At 38.4% G+C, this 22,551-nt stretch overlaps 1 protein-coding gene across 1 annotated transcript in view; it reads right to left on the reverse strand.

The window, feature by feature from the left end:
* Positions 1 to 22,551, reverse strand: part of SGPP2 (sphingosine-1-phosphate phosphatase 2) — a 131,439-nt gene that overhangs the window by 26,612 nt on the left and 82,276 nt on the right. The window contains exons 3-4 of the mRNA XM_027873437.1: positions 3,517 to 3,696; positions 428 to 517 (exon numbers count right to left, since the gene is read on the reverse strand). Of these exons, the coding sequence (XP_027729238.1) occupies positions 428 to 517; positions 3,517 to 3,696 (270 nt within the window). The remainder of the gene's footprint in view (positions 1 to 427; positions 518 to 3,516; positions 3,697 to 22,551) is intronic.

The following is a 22,551-nucleotide window of genomic DNA, read 5'->3' on the forward strand; positions in this document are numbered from 1 at the left end:
TACTCATTTATTATAAGGAGGTCGGTCTGTGTGTGTGTGTGTGTGTGTGTGCGTGCGCGCGCGCACGTGTATGTGCGTAACCCTAACCCTAACCCTAATTGCGCTCAAAATGGAGGAGTAATGGCCGGGAGTAAGTTAACAAGTAGAGAGTGATGGAGAGGCCAAGAAAAGAAAAGGAAATCAATAAAATTCCTTTTCAAGTACCAATGGAGATGATGATAATATAGTACATGATTAACATCATCTAAGGAATTAGTTATCATGGATATGTATGTCCTCCAAAATGACCCAGCACAGGGCTGATGGGATGAAGAATTACATTGGAAAAGAATTTTACAAATACAAATAGCTTGAATAGCAATGATGAATTCATCCTGCTAATCTAGCATTTCAGTATTCAGATCCAGTCTCGAGAACAAATCCTTACCAGTACTGTGTGCATGCCAGTATAAATCCGGCTAAGGGATACCATGGTAGAAAATAAGACGGCCAGCATTAGTCCCAGTGCAAAGGAGTACTGTGGAACGAGAGAGAGAAGAAATAAGAGATTCTGCATGGCATTTCACATTAATATTTCAACATTATATACACAAATACATCCCAGTGAGTTATGCTTCCTGGCCCCCATCTAGCGCTATCCACACTAACAACCTCTCCATCCAGACCCAGAGATAAGAACTAGAAAACTGAAGAAAGTAAAGGGATAGGATGTCTAAATGTGAAGTTATGGCACTGTACTTCTACAGGTACATGGTAAATGGAAAGGTAAGGTAAATGGCAAATGGTACAGAGTAGAAAACAGACTCAAGTCTGAAGCTGCCAAGATGAAGTAAATGGAATTTCCATGGCTGCTTTTTCTTTGAGCAATCCTATTGTCTTGGCTCGCAGGAAGTTAGGCATGAGGGATTCGACAGTACTGCCACCAAGAAGTTCTGAGTAGCAGTTATTTTGGTGATATTTGGTAATATTCGCTGATATTTTGGTGGCACCCAAATGTGATAGGAATGGCAGTGAAATGCAATGACTGGAGTGAGGAATTGGAGATGGGAAGACTGGGGATTCTGATTTGGAATAATGCGCTAACTGGGTGAACCTGGACATGTCTCAGCCTCAGATTACTCATCTGTAAAGTGTGGATAATAATAGCATCTACCTCAGAAGACCCCAAACCAATGAATATAAAGTGTTTTGCAAACCTTAAAGCACGATGATAATGATGATCCAGGAAGAGTAGGCCTTACCCAGGAAACTACATACATGTGTACAACTTGGATGGCGAGAGTCCAGACTCAATTCAGTTTTTTTTTTTTTTGGAGGCAGTTGGGGTTAAGTGACTTGCCCAGGGTCACACAGCTAGTAAGTGTCTGAGGTCAGATGTGAACTCAGGTCCTTCTAACTCCAGGTCTGGTACTCTATCCACTGTGCCACCTAGCTGCCCTAGATTTAATTCAATTTCAACATTAGCCAACTAGTGAGGTATGGGTCCATGTAAGGAACAAAAGGAGGGTCTGATCATTAACTGTACCTGAAAAGATATCATCCACATGCTCAAAGAGCTAATAATTGCCTGGCCTTTATTGCACTCACTCAGGGCTGACAATGTTCCAGAGGAGCTAGGTGTCTTCCTAAAATTGAGCTTTGGATGTCTAGCCACATTAATGTTAAAATTAGCCATTTAATGCTGACATTGGATATGTCATCTGCATATGTTTAGATCTGTTTATTAGGAGAAAAGCTAGAAGAACTAAATGGCTAATTTTATTTATCATAAAAAAAAGTGCATATAAGAAAAAAAGAATCAGAATGCCCTTGCTACATGTGAACTAAAATTGATTGAAAAAAAAAAAAAAGGATCAGTGTAGTCTTAAGTTAGACCCACTCATCCTCTGTGCCCTGAGAACAGTCTCCTTTTTGTTGCTTGAATCTCACAAAAACTCACTCTGAGCAGTATGGAGGCTGGTTTGTAGCAGCAGCCTGAGGATGCTGGTGCCTCATCCATGAGTAGCTCTTGTCCTCAACTCTCTCAGATAATGTTCATGTCAGAAGTTTGAGAGCAGCTGCAGACATTGGCACCTCCAACATTTATGTACCTATATGCCTGGGGGTCGTTTTATTGTTTTCTAATAAAAAAAAAACCACCACTCCGATTTAAGTAGCATAGTAAATTGTTAAATAGCACTAAAATGTGTCCCCAGATTTGGGGGGTGGGGTAAAATCCTCTTAAAATGGGATCTCATTCAGATTTAACTGAGGTCTAAAATTTGCAGAGTAAAATGTCATCTCTAGACAGTCTACACAGTTCAGAGGAATGGTTCTCTAAAAGGAGGGGGATGAAAATGGCTGTTTTATCTTTGTCATATAACTGTTAAAGAGATTCCCCTCCCCCGCCCCAGCCAAAGAAGTGCTGAGAAAAGGCACTTCCCTCCCTTTAATGGGGGGAGGGGAAGAGTGGGGAGATTATGGGTGTGGAATACTGCATCTATAGACTCAGATGATATATTGACTTGTTTTTCAGAGCTACATTTCCCCCCACACACACACACACACTTTTCTTTTTTTTTATTCTTTGTTACGAGGAATAGTTTATGGGTAAGGGAGGAGAGAGTGTGTATTTGGAAATGAAGATTACGTAAAAAACAAAATATATCAATAAAAAGGAATGAAAAAAATCAAAGTGAGGCAATCTTGTAAAGTTGTTAAAGGATGCTTTAGCATAATTAACATTCAAGCTATTGCATAATCATAAAAAATTAACACATTTCCTATCATATTTATTAATCTCTTAGCAAATATGTTGTAAACTTAATCCCATTTAGTTCCTTCCTCAGCAATGCTTTGAAGCCATCAACTAGAATGGACAATCCCTCACCAAGAGCAGGAGGGTCCTGAGAACCCTTGGTTCAGGGTGATGGCTGCTTAACTGCTTCTGGCTAGAGACATGACCAAATAAATTCGGTGGTTTCAGTTCAAACCTTGGGGACCATTTGTTCAGATTACAAAACTTCCTAAATCTGGTGGTTCTAAAAAAAATACCAAGAGAACTAGAATCTAAAATGTGGACCTGGCTAGGAGATTGAGAACAATAATACTTAAAGATAAAGTTTTATTGAGTGCTTTAGTGGGTGTTCAATCCCCCTTAGTCACTGTTTCATGAATCTCAAATTCACTCAAGCCATTTTTTTGGGGGGGGGAGGAGGCAACTGGAGTTAAGTGACTTGCCCGGGGTGACATAGCTAGTATATGTCTGAGTCTGGATTTGAACTCAGGTTCTCTTGACTTCAGGGCCAATGCTCTATCTACTTTGCCACCTAGCTGCCTCAAGCCATTTTTAAGGGAAAATTCTGAAATGAAAATCTGTTCTCCCAAAGTGAAGGGCAAGTCCTCTGTACTTCAGTTTCTTCTTTTGTGAAGCTTAGCAGGTATTCTCCAAAGTCTTTTTCGGTTCTAAATTTACTCTATGATTCTTGCAATTTTATCCTCAGTATCACAAGGACCATCAGTAGGGCTGCTTCCTACCTTGTATCGGTTCATTGTAGAGATGAGGAATGTGAAAGAGATAGCTGTTGCTGCCATGGCATGAGTAGATGGCATCCCAAATTCATGAGCTAACCTCTCTTCTAGTTTCACGACAGGAGGGGAGGAGGGCCGGGGCCACTTCAGAATATCTTTGGAGACCTGGCCTATATACATAATCACCTGCAAAATAAAAGGAATGGGCTAAAATTTAAATTAATGGACTTAACCTAGACATTCAACCAATGAAACTGGTTTCTCAGCCACACCTTGGAGATGTCCGGTGTCCAAGAGTACTGGGTGCTGCCTCTCACTCTGCACCCATGCTGTTGCCACCCACCTGTGAAGCATGGTAGGCTGTTAGGATATATTTCAGGAGCACTTGCCTTCTGTAGCCTCAGAACTACTGAGTAGCTTGTAACAAGAAATGATGGTCCAGCATGGCAAAAAGCAAAACAGAATAATTCAAATAAGCAGAATTTCCTATTCCAAAGAATGACTAGAGGTTTATTATTCTGGAAGAAGGGCAGTTAAGTAGAACAATTGGAGTCCATTTGACTATAATCAATAAGTGTGAAAAATAAATAGGACACATGAGCATTGTTTACACTTTCAGTTTTATTGATGTGTTTTGTTTTTGCATTATGAAGTCAATCCTCAACTTTCTCGGGGCTATTGTTCCCTAAAAATGGCACAAAAATAAAAAACATGAATGTTGATACATTGAGCCTATGAGAAATAGGGGGTTAAGTTCCCATGAACATCAAAAATTGTAATCTTTCACTAAAGATTGCTGAAAATACATACAATTCTTTATAACAAAACACCAATTCTGAGAATATGACTCTTCCTAACAAAGTAACCATAAAGCAACCCTTAAAATGCAGTACAAAAAATAAAATTGGTAACATGCAAAACATTTTTTTCTTATTAGTAATTCCCTAGAATTCTGTGACCTGCTGTGCTAACATTTCAAAACAAAAACAAAAACATTGACTTCAGATAATACTATACTGCTGAACCTCTCTACCTTGGCTGTCCTCTGAAAAGCAAGGGACACTGCTATCAGAAGATGTCAAGACTGGCAAGACCTGGATATCACCTCTGACGACACTTTGAATGCATAGGGAGCTCTTTGCTCTACAAGAGGAGGGTAAGCAAGACAAGTGAAGCACCCAGTAGGATACCAGTTACTCCACAAACCTGCAAGCATTGCCCCTCTCATTTTTTTCTCTACTGCTCATAATTGCGAATATGCGCAGCTGCCAAGACAAAAATGAAATTACTAATAAAATCATGCAAATGCTTGAAGTCATGAAAAGTAAACACATAAATATTGAAGATTGTGTTTACAGGTTATTCCTGCTTTGTGCAAGGCCTCTTATAACAAAATAAAACAATTAAGTAAAACTAATAATACAGAGATCTTATTTGAAAGTTCATGCAATGTTTCACGTCTTCAGCAGAAATCCATTTTCTCTCTCCCCTACCCTGTACTTCATTTTTTAATAGAAGAAAAAAAAGCAAATTTCTTAAAACAAAAATACATGGACAAGCAAAATAAATTCTCTCAATGACTGATGTGGAAAATTTATATTTTTGTATATAAATTTAATAAATTATACATAAAATTATGTGTGTATATATATACATGTATATACACAGGCATACACACATATATGTATGTGTGTGTACATATGTATATGTATAAAATTATGTACCCTAAATCTGTCAGTCCATTACCTCTCTAGTACGTTTCAGCATCAGTCCTCTGGAATTATGAATGGTCATACATAAGCCTTGTTTTTAGTGGGAGACAGAACATAAATCAGGGAGAATGATTAATCCTCCGTGCCGGCCCCCCGCCCCTCCAAATGTGGCTTAGATTGTGAACACAAAGAATTTACTCAGTCAATACTTTCTAGAACAAGCATTTCAAAGACATTTTGGTAGGAGGGCAGAGTCAAAGGACACTGGAAATGAGCCAGGGATGAGTCCTCTGTTTACTTATTATTTCCTTCTCTTAAATATGTCACTTTTAATCATGAACATTATTAGCTTTCCACGAATATGCCTACAGATTTTTTGGTTTTGTGTCTAAGATCAACTTAGGGTTTCCTATTTTTAATTTCTCGTAATGGCAATCTCAGAATCATTTGGATCAATTAAACATATTCCTTTAGATCTTTCTGGGTTTGGGCATTCTCTCTGCATTGACCCATGTAGTTTCCCATGAACATAGAGCATTATTTGAGTTTTACCAAACAGCCTTTGGAGTGTGCAGCATATGTTTATTTGTATGTAATGGAATTTTCCTGTGGAGCTATAAACCACAACCTCTCACTGTGCTCAGCTGGTTATAACCCCAAGGGCCTAAGACCTCAGTGAAAATCCTATAGAATCCTTTTGCTAGGATAATATGATATGGAAACTTTGACCATGTTACCATCTCTTTATGACCAAGAACTGTTTCTCTGGCATACTAATGTGTCTATTTTTTCCAGGTTTCTGAATCTTTCCTGTGAACCTACTGGATTTGTTCTGTGTGGATTTATGTATGTACTTCTTGTCTTTGCTGTTAGAGCTTAAGCTCCTTAAGAAGAGGGATTACATCATTCATTGTGTTTGTATACCCAGAGTTTATCACAGAGACTGCATACTTTAGGTGTTTAATAAATGCTCACTGATTGATTGAAGAGTCATATCAATTTCTGTCTGCTGAGTTTAAAATATTGTTCAAAGGAAGATTAAATTACCCAAATTACAAGCTCATTCATTCACAACAAAGAGGAAATAAAAAGAATTATACAAAATTACATATCAGCAAAACTGAGACTTAAAAGGGAATTAATGAACTTCTTTTAAAAAAAACTGCAAATAGGCAAACCAACAAAATAGGAACTTAAAAACTTAACTCAATCTCAGGCAAACAAACAACTGAGCAAGCCACAAATACATTGCCAAAGTGGGGAAAAACCCCACATTAGATAAAATATAATCAAGTATTTAAAGAACAATTAGTATCTAAACTAAAAAAAAATGTCAAAAATAGTGAGGGAAAACACTCAACTAAACTCCTTTTATGAGATAAATAAGGTACTGATACCCAAATAGGGAAAAAAGGAAAAAGAAAAAGGGAAGTATAGACCACTCTCACTAATGAATATTGGTGTAAAATTTTTTAAATAAAATCCTAGCGAGGAGACTATGTAAACCCAGAAAATAATTCATTATGATTAAGTTGAATTTATATCAGGGATGTAAGCATGGGTCAGCATTAGGAAAACACTACAATTAATCATGTAAGCATAATGAGAATAAAACCCACATGATTATTTCAATAGATACAGAGAAAAGACCTCTGGCAGAATCTAGCATTCATTTACATTAAAAAAAAAAAACAACACATTAAAAGGTGTAGGCACAGAAGGATCCTTTTTTAACATAATCAAAAGCATATATTTAAAATAAGAGCTAACAGTTTTATAATGGAGAACTATTAGGTACTTTCCCAGTATAATCAGGGGTAAAGCAGGGATGCTCTCTTTCCTCACTATTTTTGACCTAATGCTAACAACAGTCATAAGACAAAAGAACAAAAGCAAAGGTATAAACGTTGGTAAAGAAAATATAAAAACATCCCTGTTTTCAGATGACATGGTTATGTACTTGGACAACCTCATAAAAGAGCAGAGAAACTAAGTGAAAGGATTAATGATGTCAGCAAGGGTACAGTATACAAAATAAACCCACAAAATCACCACATTTCTTGACAGTGCTGTCAAAAATCAGAAAGACATTTTAAGAGAAATTCCATTCAAAATAATAACAAAGAGCATAAAATATCTGAAATTTAACTGACCAAGGCACATGAGAGATTTGTATAAATACAACTACAAAACACTCGGCAGAAAAAAGAGATTTAGTTATTAGAGAGGTATTTACTGCTTATGACTAGAGCATGCCAATATATCAAAAATGAAAATACTACCTAAATAAATTTATAGATTTAATGCTATTCTAATCAGATTACCAAGTAAATACAATAATAATATTCATTTAGAAGAAAAAAATTCTGGAAATCTCAGAGGAATGAGGAAAAGTGCTAATGAAAGGGATATAGTGTTACCAGATTTCAAACTACATCACAAAGCAGTATTTATCTGAGCAGTCCAGAAAATTATCACCTCCCCTATTATGAACATCATCTCTCTCTCTCAATGAAGCCTAAGATCACATTGGCTTGTCTGTCAGTCAACAAAGCATTTATGAAGGACTTACTGTTCTAGGCCCTGAGCTAAATGCTTTACATATATTATCTAATTCAATCCTCATAAGAACCCTATAGAGTAGATGCTATTATTATAGCAATACTTTATAGTTGATAAACTGAGGCAGACAGAGGTTAAGTAATTTGCCCAGAGTCAGTCAAACAACTAGTAAATTTCTGAGGTCAAGTTTGAACTCAGGCCTTACTGACACTAAGCCTAGTGCTCTGTCCACTGTGTCATCTAGTTGGAAATACAAAGAAAGGAAACTTTTCCCACTTTATACCTTGTAATAAGCTGGTAGTTCACTAAAACTCCTAAATCTTTTTTTTTTTTAAGGCAATTGGGGTTAAGTGACTTGCCCAGGGTCACACAGCTAGTAAGTGTCAAGTGTTTGGTCTGAGGATGGATTTGAACTCAGGTCCTCCTGACTTCAGGGCCGGTGTTCTATCCACTGCACCATTTAGCTGCCCCTCCTAAATCTTTTAAAAATGAGCACCACCTGCATCTTATCCTTGTGAGGTCGATTTTTTGGAATGAAGAAATTCTTTCTGGACTTTCTATTTATTTCTATTAAAGATCATCTTTTTAGATCTGACCCAATATCCTAGTCTGCAACATATTTTTGAGTTAATCATGTCTCCCAGCTTTGTGTCATCTGCAATATAGTTAAGTATGCCAATCATGCTTTCGTCTCAGTTACTGAAAAAATGTGAAATACATACACACACACACACACACACACAGAGCCAACCATAGATCTCTGGGTACTCTATGACTGACTTCTCTACAAGTTGATATCAACCTGCATCCAATTATGCTAGCAGTTCCAAATTTATTTAATTGTATGATCACCCAGTCCACATCTGTCCATCTTGTCCAAGGAACACATGAGAAGCTTTGTTAGCTTTGTTGAAGTCACGGTAAACTATAGTAGTAGCATGAACCTAATCTTCTAGACTAGTAACTTTGTCAAAAAAAAAAAAAAAAAGGAAAGAAGGCTACTTTAACCTCATCTATTCTTGACAAAGCTGCACTGGCTCTAAGTAATCCTCTAATTCTGAGAGCTTTTCATCCATCCTAAGTTGACCACCCCACCTCCTCCCCAACTCTTGAAGAATTTGGGGTCATGGGATCCTATTTAACCTTTCTCTGAATTCTCTGAAACCTAGGGTATAGGTCAGACTCTGCCAAGTTTTCCAACTCATCATACCTTAGTCTTGGATAATACGAAGTAATCTTAAATGCTCCATCAACAATCCCTGCCCCCTGTCCCTTCCAGCTCTGGGGTTTTCTTGACCCCAGTTTCTTTCACTCCACTCAAGTCCTACACTGATGACTCATTGTGGAACAGAGGTAAAAATCAGAAAGCTGTACCAGCAAATGTTATTATTGCCAGGTCCACCTACAGGAGTTGAACAAGCATTTAGTGGGAGGTTGTTTGCCTGTCACCTCAAGATGACCATACTTGGCTGCAGGGTTTTTCCCCCTGCACCAACTCTTTAAAGTCTTTTTCTAGGTTGCAGAGTTTAGCTCTGCATTGGTAGAGGGTGTACCCCCAACCAATGAAATCACAAATTGTTGAAGAATTGTTGAAGTGTTCATTTGAATAGTGACCCTTATTGTTTGTTTGTTTTTTCAAGTACATGTCTGCACTATGCAGAAGCCCCAGCAGAACGGAAGCTATTTGAGGGCAATGGCTGTTTAATTTTAGCTTGTGTCTGGCACAGTGTGTTACACACGACAGCCACTGGTTGAATTAACTTAAGACTACTCTTTCCAGACTTCTGAATATGTTGATCATATACCAGATTAAGTCAGCCTCCCTCTGCACCATGCCCTCCCCCATTCCTGTAAAAGTCTCTGGAAAGATCAAGGCTATCACTGTTGGGAATAAATGAACATATTTTCTAAACAAGACAACATTTCTGTCATAGAAAATTTTAGTGGGATCATGTACTGTCAAGACATTTCAAAACATTTTCAATAATCATGGAACAAATTAAGCCCAGGCTGGACAGCCAGTGATTAGGACAGACAAGTCACTTGAGGACTGCTTGGGTCATAAGGTCAAGATCACAAAGGATAACTGCTTCCTTAAGAGCAGGACCTTGTGTACCATGGGCAACAATTCGCCTTTCTGTGAATGTTTTCTTATCCCAGGGGTCCAGCCATATTAAGATAATACATCAAGCACAGGGAATTTTGTCTTGAGCTCTCAGTGAACTCAGTACAAGCAAAAGAACATGAAATATAACACAGAAATTTAATGCTTCAAAACAACAGGCTTTCATGAAAAATCCACTGCTATTGTCTTTAGGTGATCGAGTTGAGAAATGCACACCAAAAATGATTAACCAAAACCGATGGGGTAGAGAGAACTCCTGATCCAAGTGCCTGAACCTGGGGTTTGTTTAATCCTTCACTTAATAATAGTAGTTCATATTTACACACCACTGTTAAGTGTATAAGGTACTTTACATACAATTTTTCATTTAATCCTCACAACAATCCTGTTAGGCAGATGCATTTATTATTCCCATTTTACAGATGAGGAAAATGAGATTCAGAGAGGGTATCTTGCCCAGGTTCCCACAGCTAGTAGGTATCTGGGATGAAGTTTGAACACAGGCCTTCCTGACTCCAAATTAAGTACTCTATTCATGCTGGAAACCAGGCATTTAGTAAATACTTTTTGATGGAGATACTGATGAATGTGAGGGCTGCTTATACATTTGCTAGTAAAAAAAAAAAATGATGTTAGCTAACATTTGCACAACACATTAATGTCTGTCAAATGATTTGAGTACTTATCTCCTCTGATCCCCATAACATGAGAGGTAGGTACTACAGGTATTAGTATTCCCATTTTACAGATAAGGAAACTGAGGCAGTGACTTGCCTATAGTCACACGGTCAGTAGGTTTCTAGGGGTGGATTTTGGATGCAGATCTTCTTTGTCTAATCCAGGTCTTCTTAATGCCATCAGCACTCTATCAAGCAGGTGAGAGGAGAAGGGGAAGGCTCTGGAACTCCAATCTGAAGGGTGATGTTCCAGGTGGGGAAAAGGGGGGTCCTGGTAGAACTGATGCCTCTGGATAAGTAAGTAAGAAGCCTGGGTAAGTCCAAGGTCTCCTGGTAGATGACTGAATATTGAAAGAAGAAATTGTGCCTTCTCCTTTCAACAAGGTGGAAGAGGGCTTCCCTGCAAACAGGTGGTAGCTGAACAGCAGTAACCTAAAACGTTCAAGTTTAAAAATCCAGTTTGTTGCATAAGAAAAATGCTGTTTGCATTCCTCCTTTCTCTTTAACACTGTTATGAAGATTCAGGGGATATAGGAAAAGTACTTTGAGAGACTTGGAAGAGGGACACAACAATAAAAATCTAGTACTTATTGATAGGACCTAGTCTGCAGTATTTAAAAGGTTGTTCTCAAAGTGTAAGGACCTTCTCAAATTATTTTCAAATATTGTAGTCTAGAGAAGAAAAGAATCTTATCCCCAAATTCACAAGTGTTACACTGAGTCAAGGCAACTCATCTTACTGAGTTCAAATCTAGCTTCAGACACTTATTAGCTATGTGACCCTGGGCGAGTCACTGGACCCTGTTTGCCTCTGTTTCCTCATCTTTAAACTAAGTTAGAGAAGGAAATGGCAAACCACTCCAATATCTCTGCCAAGAAAACCCCAGATGGAGTCATGAAGAGTCAGACAAAACTGAAATGACTGAACAACTACAACAACTACAAAATTGTGAGGGAGGTAGCTTACTTCCTGTCTCCTTCCATTCCTTAACCTGTGTAGCCATCCTAAGGTTTCCATTGCAGGTTACCAACCTGCAATCCAGTATTGACTCGGGTAGAATGGTTACTAAGGCTATAAAATGAAACCTCATTTGCTGGATCGGGAGTCTGAGGCAGAAACAGATGGCGACAGCATCACAGGTCACTGCTCTCAAGACTCTTCCATCTCAAAATTACCCTCGGCTTTACTCCTATATTTCTGCACCTGTAGAGAGCTGGGGTCAAGGAAGCCAGCAATGTGTATGACAGAGAGGAAAGAAGGGAAATGGATAAACAGAAACATCTTACCTATATGGTATGGGAGCAGCTAGGGTGCTGTTTAGAGAGCTGAAACCAGAGTCAGGAAGACCTGAGTTGAAATCCAGTCTCAAATACTTACTAGTTGTGTGACCCTGGACAAGTCATTTAACCCCTGGTCTGCCTTAGTTTCTTCATCTGTAAAATGGGGATAATAATAGCACTTACCTACCAAAGTTGTTGTGAGAACCAAATGAGATAATATTTATAAAGTGCTTCATATAGTGCCTGGCACATAGTAGGTACTATAAAAATGTTAGCTACTAATATTATTATTACCCTTCATTCCATCTTTATGTCATTACTAAAAAGTCGATCCCTATGCTACTTCTTTTTTTAAATGAATAAATGGAAAATTTACCCAAGTAAGCCAAAATCTGAGCTCAAAAGAGAATGGGAAAGAGAACAATCCATATTGAGTTTTTCAATTACAAAACTGGGCAAGGGAATATCTTTTCTGGCAGCATTAGCCTGTATCTTTATTTATTCAGTTTCTTTCCCCCTGGGAACATATTCAATTCTCAGGCGATATGTTATTGGTATCCAAGGAGGTTATTTTCACCATGTTCTTAAATCTAGTTAAGTTTGTGAGAATACTAGGGCAGTGGTATCCAGCTTTATTAGAAAGGGGGTGGGCACTAATCAATACATACAGATCCTTGTCAGCAGCACATTGACTTAGCTGTAAAATGTCATGTTGTCTATGTTTTATTGTATTTTTATTTATCTTGTTAAATACTTCCCAATTCCATTTTAATCTTGCATTTCTGTTGGCCCACTGGTCCATATATGACACCTTTGTGTTAGGGGACTACCATGTGTGAAAACCAGTGTGAAAAACTATTTCATTCTCTTATATAGTTTCCATATTAATTACAATTCAAAGTCCTTTGGGAAAGGGGCTGGCAATCATCATCATCATCATCACCATTTATATAGCATTTTAAGGTTTGCAAAGCACCTTATAAATGTTGTAATAATAAATGCTTCATAAATGTTTGATTTATAAATGCTTATGTATAATATGAATGTTTAATTCAATAAATGTTCATGCTGACAGGTAAAAAAATTGCTGAATATAAATAAGCTCATTACCCAAAGTGATCTTTTCAAAAGCTAGTCTTACCAAGGCCCTCACCACTAAATTCATTCTTGAGCTCTTTGGGTCCATTTCTCCCAATTGGTCTTTTCCCGGTTAAGAATTAAGGAACCATGGAAGAGAATCCCTCCAGTGATTCACTTAAGACAATCCCTTCTATGTGTGAAAGCAAACTAGAATGTTTTCACAGCTTGGTAATAAAAGCCTTTCACTGTATATCCAAATGTGCTAATGTGAGTCAAATGTAATATTAATAAATCCTCGTATGGTTGCTACATTTGGCAAATCCTCTTTTCTGGGATGGCTTGATGCCAACATACTATGTTTTTTATCCAGTGTCCTAAAATCTTAGAATATTAGGGCTAGAAGAGATCTTTGATACCATGTAGTTCATTTGACAAATGAGGAGAACCCTGAAGTCTGGAAAGAGGATGTGACTTACTTAATACAACAATCAATCAATCAATCATCAAGCATTTATTAAGCACATAAATACTATGTGCCAGGCACGAGGGTAGCTAGATGGCGCCATAGTTCACAGAGCCCTGTGCCTGGAGTCAGGAAGACTCATCTTCTAAAGTTCCAATCTGGCCTCAGACACTTACCAGCTGTGTGACCCTGGGCAAGTCACTTAACCCCATTGCCTCAGTTTCCTCATCTGTAAAATGAGCTGGAGAAGGAAATGACAAATCACTCCAGTATCTTTGCCAAGACAGCAAGTCATTTAACCCAATTTACCTTAGTTTCCTCATCTGTAAAATGAGCTGGAGAAGGAAATGACAAATCACTCCAGGATCTCTGCCAAGAAAACCCCAGATGGGGTCACAAAGAATCAGACACGACTGAAACAACTGAACAAAATATACCAGGCACCGTGCAGAACAGGGACTAAAACCTGGGGGCTGATTTAGTCCGGCATTCTGTTAAGTTTCCTAGGCTGGCTCCCATCAAAAGGATAGTAAAGTAAATTCAACAGAAGTTTTTCATAAATTTTCTAACATCTTCGGAAAATGACCTCATGGAATTACTTTAGGCATCAGAAACAACAGGCATGAGAGAGTTATTGAATTTCAGTCTTTTTCTCAATCATAGCATCATTGACTGAGAGTTTGATGGGATTTTAGAGATGAGAGAACCAAGGCCCAGACAGGCTAAATTACATACCCAAGGGCACAAAGGTAAGAGGCAGGGTCAGGATTTGAACTCAGAACCTGTGGTTCCAAGTTCAGCTCTCTTTTCTGGATGTTCACATGATAAAAAATGTCATAAAACCCAAGAAAGGTAACAAAGAACAGTAATAGTCCAATGTTGAAAATTACATGTGAGTTTATGTTCAGTTTTTAACGTTTAAGATGAAATGACTAAAACCGTTCTTCGCCGGTTGACAGAACAGAAGACTCCAAATATGTAACTCATATCAGCTAGACTTTTTTTGTCAAAGTCCATACGGTCCCATTTGGATCACTTGATTCTGTGTGCTCTGCCCTAAATAATGTACTCACAATTTCACATTCTGCAAGATGCAACATAGTACATAGTGAAGAATAATGTAACCATAGTCAGAAGATTGGACTTTGGCTCCTGGGTCGGCTGCTTTCTGGAATCTCAAAAACTGGAAGGATTTCAGCGGCTATCAGGTTCAACCAATACCTGATAAAAGGACTGACCTTTATAGCATCCTTAACAAGAAGCCATTCAATCCTTGCTCAAACGGCCCCTGCTACCTCCAGGGGGCAAACTATTTTAATTTTGGAGAGCTCAAATTGTTAATTCTTTTTTTCCTTTATGTCAATCTGCTTTGTAACTCTACCCCGTTGGTACTAGTTCTGACCTTTGGTGCCAAGCAGAACAAATCTAATCTTTCTTCCACACTACATCTAATTCAACATTTTATGGAGTGACTACTATGTGCAAAGCACTGAGCTTTCAAAGCCAAAAAAAAAGGCATCTCTACTCTCCAAAGAGCTTACATTCTACGATGATGTAATGACATGACAATCCTTCAAATAGGTGAAGATTATTATTCCTTCCCATCCCACCCCACCCCAGTCATCTCTTTTCAAAGCTAAATAAGTTCTCCAAGTTAATAATGATAATAGCTAAAATTTATATAGCACCTACTATGTACCAGGCATTATATTAAGTGCTTTACAATTATTATTATTGCATTTGATACTCACAGTAACTCTGAGTGCTACTATTATCCCCATTTTAAAGATAAGGAAACTAAAAAAAACAGATTGACTTGCCCAAGGTTACACAGCTAGTAAGTATCTGGGACTGAATTTGAACTCAGGTTTTCCTGACTCCAGACCCACTCTTCTATCCACTAAACCACCCAGCTATCATTCAAACCATACTCACATGGCATCACTTTGAGACCCTTTACCATCCCTTTGACCTACTATGGAAACTCTCCAGTTCATCAATGTCTTCCCCAACACATCGTAACCAGAACTGGATGCAGCATTCCAAATATGGCTTGCCACAGGTGTGACTCAGGCTGTGTGGCCTTGGGTAAGTCACCTTCCTGTCTGAGCCTTGGTTTCCTTATCTGTAAGATATTGGGTGTTGGACTAGGTAATCTTCAAGGATCCAGGTGTCTTTAAGCGACTTTGTAACTCACAAATCAAACTGCTTCAAACATTCCTTTCCAAGTGGGTGATGTCATCCTAGTTCTACTTCAGTTTTCAAGTGTAACTACAAGAAAAATCCAAAGATATGATTAATAAGAATCTATATACAAGGCATCCCCAAAGTCTTAGCGCAATTTCAAACTATCAAAGGTTAAAATTACATTTATGCCTCTTTTCTCTAAAGGCAACATCCTCTATTCAAGCTATTAAAGATGGAAACTGCACTAAGACTTTGGGGATGCCCTGGATTACCTCTCCAAAGGAAAACAAGGATCTATAAACCTGTGAAGAATGTCAGATCCAGCCCTGATCCTTAGGTCTCACGGAGCCAGTTTCTGGGATATAAGTTTTTTCCTCCAACCTGGTCCAGGGATTTTATTCCCCTAATGAATTTTGACCCTCACTCCATTCTAATCTTCCTTGATTTCTGAAACTCACCTTGAGATGCTGTGTCTTCTGACTTCCCCAGCCCTGTAGCTGGCTCAGTTTGGGATTGATGGCTTGTGTCTCTGCCTCTGCCATTAATTCGAGGCACTGGTTCTCGGTATCTGCTTTCATTTCTATCATACACCCCATCTCTACACCCTGAGGTTACAAATTGCTGAGGAGATGTAGATCTGCACCAGCCTGAGAAATTTCCTCATGTGGAAACTCCCTATGCCAATGAAATCATAGGTTTTATAAACAAAACCAAAAAGTTTCTGTATACTCCAGTCCCTAAGAATGAATTTTCTGGGGCTTGTTAACAAAAGGAAAGAGAATACAGAAATATCAGAAGAGTACAACTGTGTAAGATAATTAGATGTCTGAATAAAATAAATCTACCTAGTACCTCTATGTTGAAGGAATCTAGGCTTTCTAAACAAATCCTCAGCACTAAAGACCTCTAGGCTTAGACCTGGGCTCAGATACTCCCTAGTCTGGAAATCCATTAAGCGCCTGGCTTCAAACAAGAAACACATCCTCTCTTCAGAACATAGACAAATCAAATCTGGAATTTGTCCACCTGGGATCCTGGGATACAGTTCACTGATCCATTCTCCTGAACCCACGTTTATTTTCAGTTGTTGGTGTTGCTGACTGACATTTATATGACATTTGTGGTATAATCAAAAGAGTGCTAGATAGTTTAAAAATTCAGTTTTATTTTATTATCAGTCCTGAATCTCCCTTCCATTGAGAAAGGTAGAAAAACAAAAACATAACTAAGCAAAACAAATTCTTGTATTGGTCATATTAAAAAAATTAAAAAGTGCTGAATTTGTAGTTGAGAACCTGGGTTCAGATTCTGACTCCTTCCCTTAATACTTGAGTGACCTCACTTCTTGGGGCCTCTGTTCCTCATCTGTAAGGTCAGTGGATTGGACTAAATGACTTCCAAGTTCCCTTTTGGCTATAAATCTATTATCTTATGAAGGTTTGCAAAGTGGTTTGCATAATCTTCTTTGTTTTGTGAGATGAAATGGTGAAGCAGTGGTATTCCTCTCCATATTATCATATAAAATTTGGCAAAATAATGTCTCCCTCCCCCTGCCTTAATCAGAGGAAACCAAAGGAAATATGAGACAGGGACTATCACCTCATAAAGATCAGAATTCAATCAGACATACAAGCATCCCCCTAAAACTCACAAGACACAACCCCTTTCTTTATAATCACCTCAGTTCTTATCTTTTACATTATTGCAATTCTAGTAGCAATAACCTAGTAGGGTGAAATAGGGAAATAGATGCTTTTATTCAAGTCTAATTCCAAATTCTGAATTTCAACGAGAGAAGATAAAATTCCAGGAAACACGCATAAAATGGTAAGAGGCAGCTGGCTGTCTTATTCCCAGGAAATCCACTCACACCAACAGCCCCATTTTTAAATGTGGCTGATATTTTGTACTATTCCTCTTAAAGCTATGAGTTCCCTGTGTAACCTGGTACCTATGATCTCGAAACCAAGGGAATATCTGCTTTCCCCCTTCTGGTCACACGTCAGGTTTGAGACAGCAGAAGACTTAAGGTCTTCAACACCACTTACTCACTCACTGGCTCAATAAGGATGTATTAAGCTCCTCCTATGTGCTAAGCACGTAGTAAGTGCCGGATACAAAGAAAGGCAAAAGACAGTCCCTGTTCTCAAGGAGTTTGGCAGTGATTTAAACAATCAAGAAAAAAAAGTTGTTTTGAAAGCAAACTTCTGCTAATGATTTGATTTAGGAACAACATAATAGAAAAAAAAAACAGATCCTATATTATTTTGAGATGGATTTTGACATTTATCAATTCTGGAAATTAGTCTGAAGATGAAGGCAGTTCGATGATAATAATAATAGCTAACATTTATATAGTGCCTATTAGGAATTGAAAGAGACCATAGAGGCCACTCAGTCCAACCGGTTCATTTTACAGTTGAGGAAACTGAGGCCCAAAGATGTCCATCAACTTGATCCAGGACACACAGCTAGTATGCGTCCGAGGCAGGGTTTGAACTTGGGTCTTCCTGGCTTTAAGTCACTGTTCTATCTACTATGTCATTTAGCTAAAGAGAATCAGCTCTTGGAATATGATTTTTTTCCCTGAAGAATTTTCAATAGCCATCCAAGCTCTTACAAAAAGCTATGTTTCAAGGTAATTTGGTCCCACTGTAGACTCACAAACTTTTAAGAATGGAAAGAAATCTTAGAAGCCACTTAACACAGTCCCTACCTGAAGCATGAAACTTTCTTTTTTAACTTTTTATTTTTTTAGGCAATTGGGGTTAAGTGACCTGCCCAGGGTCACTCAGCTAATAAGTATCAAGTGTTTGGTCTGGGGCCAGATTTGAACTCAGGTCCTCCTGACTCCAGGGCCCTTGCTCTATCTACTGCACAACCTAACTGCACAACCTAACTGCACCCAGCATGAAACTCTTTCTACAGCTCCAGTTGTGGTGAAGTTCCTTCCTGATTAAGCTGGATTTTCATTACCAACTCAGGAACTCTGGCTTGCATTTTAGTTTCTCTGACTGGATCTCTTCCTTTTTATTTGAGTTTTCAAATAATCTTGTAAAAAGCACTGAATCTGAAGGGTCTGAATTCAAAGCCCAGCTCTGCCTCTTCCCTGCTGTGAAACTGTGGACAAGTCACTTATCTCTAAGTCTCTAAATCTTGGGTTCTCTCTAGGTCAAATAAGGGATTCAATGAACTCTAAGGTCCCTTCCAACTCTAAATCTGAAAATCGAGAATTTTACTAAGATTATGTTCATGACCTTGTTTTAAGCCTGGGATTTATGTATGGCTTCTAAAAGCCCAACCCTGTCCAACTGGTGATTTGGAAAAAAAACAAAAGTTGAAAGCGAGGCTCCTTCTTAAGGCTATGAATAGACTACTTACAAATAATTGAATATGGTCTGGAGCTGTAATCCAGCAGGAAGGAGGTATGCCTTGGTAGATAGAGACCTGGGTAGCCCTGGAGAAATCACTTAACCTCTTACTCCCCCCCCCCCCCACCTCCAATTCTCTAAACTATAAATTGTATCACAATTGCCCATCTACATTAAGAGAGGGGATTTGTTCACCAGGGAGCTCCCAATATCAATGCAATCCTAGGTCTGGAACTAAATATGCACTTGAAAAAATAGTTTCCAATATTTAAAGTATAAGTAGTAAGCACATGGGTTTTCTTCTTGCCATTTTCTAGGAAATGCAGCTAGTAGGTGCAGCGCAGTGCAGTCCAGTCCAGATGGAGTGCTGGTCCCAGGATCAGGACTCCAGGGAGTTCAAATCTAGCCTCAGACACTCAGTAGCTGTGTCAGCCTGAGCAAGTCACGTGGCTACTCTGGGCCTCAGTTTCCTCATATGTAAAATGAAGATAATAACAGCACTCACAAAGTTGTTATGAGGATTGAATAAAATAATATATACAGTGCTTTGTGAATCTTAGAGTATTATATAAATTCCTAGTTATTGCTGGTTTTTTTTTTTTTCTTTTTTTTTGGCAGCCCCTGCCCAGGGTCTCACAGCTAGAATGTGTGAGACCAGATTTGAACTTGGTTCCTCCTGATTCCAGACCCAGTGCTCTATCTACTGTGCCACCTAACTTCCCCTAGCTATTACTATTTTTGAAAATGTGATGTTTCACATTAAATACTAATAACAGCTAGTTACATTTTTAGAGCTCTTTAAAGATTAGAAATATCTTTGCTCAACGTAACCCTTTGAGGCAAATTGTTGAGGTATCGTCCCCATTTTATAGAGGAGAAAACTGAGGCTTAGAGAGGTTACATACCATAAGCGGTAAATCTCAGGGGCAGGATTTGAACCCAGGTCTCCTGACTCCAGTGCTCATTCCACTGAGCCACACGACCTCTCGCCTAAGAAGCCTTGAACTGGAAGCTCACTTCTGCAAGGCATACATTCTCTCAAAATATACATGCCATTTCTAATATTAACAGCACCTAAAATCTCCAGTTATAGTTTTCTCAGAATTCATGGCTTTAGCAACAGCCAGCTAGAGATTCTCAGCCTAGTGCATTAATAATGAGCTCTGGCTGCATTTATCTAGATGCCTCACTTATTCAGATACACTTTGTGTTCAGAGTGCCCCCTCAAGCATTAAAAATAAATATTGAGAATAACCATTATATTCACAGTGTATATTATTAAATAGATAGTGTTGTCTTCCCTGGCAGCATTTCAGGATGGCCAGGTTTATAATGGCATACAAAGCAATTTAGGGACCTGGACACTTTTTCAACAGCTACATCATCCTTTTCAATAGTTTTTTTTTTTTTATACAAAGCACATTTTGTAGCACACTTGGGGTCCTTTTACATAAATGTTTTATACATGTTATCCTGCCTCAGCTACTGATGTTCCATGAGAAGTCTCAAAAAGTGAGAAGCTTGTGGGCATGGCATAAGCAGCTGACCACCAGTGGAAATATCTTCTAAGGCACCTAGCCATCTGAATCCCTTTCTCTCCAATAAAGGCTGATTTCTCCAGAAAGACAGAGACCAGTATCTTCATTTTCAAATAAGATTCTGGAATTATTAAAAAAAAAAAAAAAGCTTAGATCAGAGTTCTTAACCTGTCTTAGTCCATAGGTATTCATGGATAGATTTTTAAGAAGGAGTCTGTAGCTTGGGGGGAAAAAAGAAATCACATTTTTATTTCAAGGCAAGTAAAAACCATTTATTAAACACCTGTGTGCTTGGTAGGGATACAAAGAAGGTAAAAAAAAAAAAAAACAAAACATCAGTCCCTGCCATTAAGGCATTCATATATAATTACTTTCCTTTGTAATACCTATGTATTTTATCTTACACATTTATTATTCCAAGAAGGGTTTGTAGGTTTCACTAGCCTGCCAGATGGGTCCACCACACATAAAAAGCTTAAGAATCTCTGCCTTTAGAGGCAGCTAGCTAGGTGCAGCCCTTGGACCAGCACTCCATCTGGACTGGACTGCACTACGCTGCACCTACTAGCCGCATTTCCTAGAAAATGGCAAGAAGAAAACCCATGTGCTTACTACTTATACTTTAAATATTGGAAACTATTTTTTCAAGTGCATATTTAGTTCCAGACCTAGGATTGCATTGATATTGGGAGCTCCCTGGTGAACAAATCCCCTCTCTTAATGTAGATGGGCAATTGTGATACAATTTATAGTTTAGAGAATTGGAGGTGGGGGGGGGGGGGAGTAAGAGGTTAAGTGATTTCTCCAGGGCTACCCAGGTCTCTATCTACCAAGGCATACCTCCTTCCTGCTGGATTACAGCTCCAGACCATATTCAATTATTTGTAAGTAGTCTATTCATAGCCTTAAGAAAGAGCCTCGCTTTCAACTTTTGTTTTTTTTCCAAATCACCAGTTGGACAGGGTTGGGCTTTTAGCAGCCATACATAAATCTCAGGCTTAAAACAAGGTCATGAATATAATCTTAGTAAAATTCTTGATTTTCAGATTTAGAGTTGGAAGGGACCTTAGAGTTCATTGAATCCCTTATTTGACCTAGAGAGAACCCAAGATTTAGAGACTTAGAGATAAGTGACTTGTCCACAGTTTCACAGCAGGGAAGAGGCAGAGCTGGGCTTTGAATTTAGACCCTTCAGATTCAGTGCTTTTTACAAGATTATTTGAAAACTCAAATAAAAAGGAAGAGATCCAGTCAGAGAAACTAAAATGCAAGCCAGAGTTCCTGAGTTGGTAATGAAAATCCAGCTTAATCAGGAAGGAACTTCACTACAATTAGAGCTGTAGAAAGAGTTTTATGCTGGGTGCAGCTAGGTGGTGCAGTGGATATGCTGGGTGCAGATAGAACACCAGACCGGGAGTCAGGAAGACTTGAGTTCAAATCTGGCCGCAGACATTTGACACCTACTAGCCGTATGACCCTAGGCAAGTCACTTAACCCCATTGCCTAGCCAAAAAAAAAAAAAAAAAAAAGATTTAAAAAAAAATCTCTGCCTTATGAGATCATCTAGTCTAACCCCTGAATTGTACATAATATTGAATATTTAATATTATTATAATATTGAATAATGAATATTGAGGTCCAGGGAAACAAAATGAGTAGCCAAGCCAAAATTTGAATCCTGACTCCAAATCCAGTGATCTTTCCAAAATGCTCATCAACAGAAACCAAATCAAACAAATGAAAACCCCCAAACCATTTGGACTTTTAGAACATGCTTAGAAGCTTGCTAAATTAAAAATTTAGATGGAAAAAAGGTTTTAATTGTAAATGTCATTGTAGCACCCTCTCTAGATTCTGTCCAGATACATACTAGAGTAAATCTAGTCTCTGGCAAAAAACATTCAATCCCAAGATAATTTTAAAAGCAGGCTGGTGGAGTGGATTAGGCTTGGAGTTAGGAGGACCTGACTTCGAAATCTGACTGAGCTATGGTACTCTGAGCTAGTCATTTACAATTGTAACTTATACTTGTAGTGTCATGAAGG

The sequence above is a fragment of the Vombatus ursinus genome, unplaced genomic scaffold (genome assembly GCF_900497805.2).
Source record: "Vombatus ursinus unplaced genomic scaffold, bare-nosed wombat genome assembly UNPS02014802.1, whole genome shotgun sequence".
In the NCBI taxonomy this organism is placed as follows: domain Eukaryota; kingdom Metazoa; phylum Chordata; class Mammalia; order Diprotodontia; family Vombatidae; genus Vombatus; species Vombatus ursinus.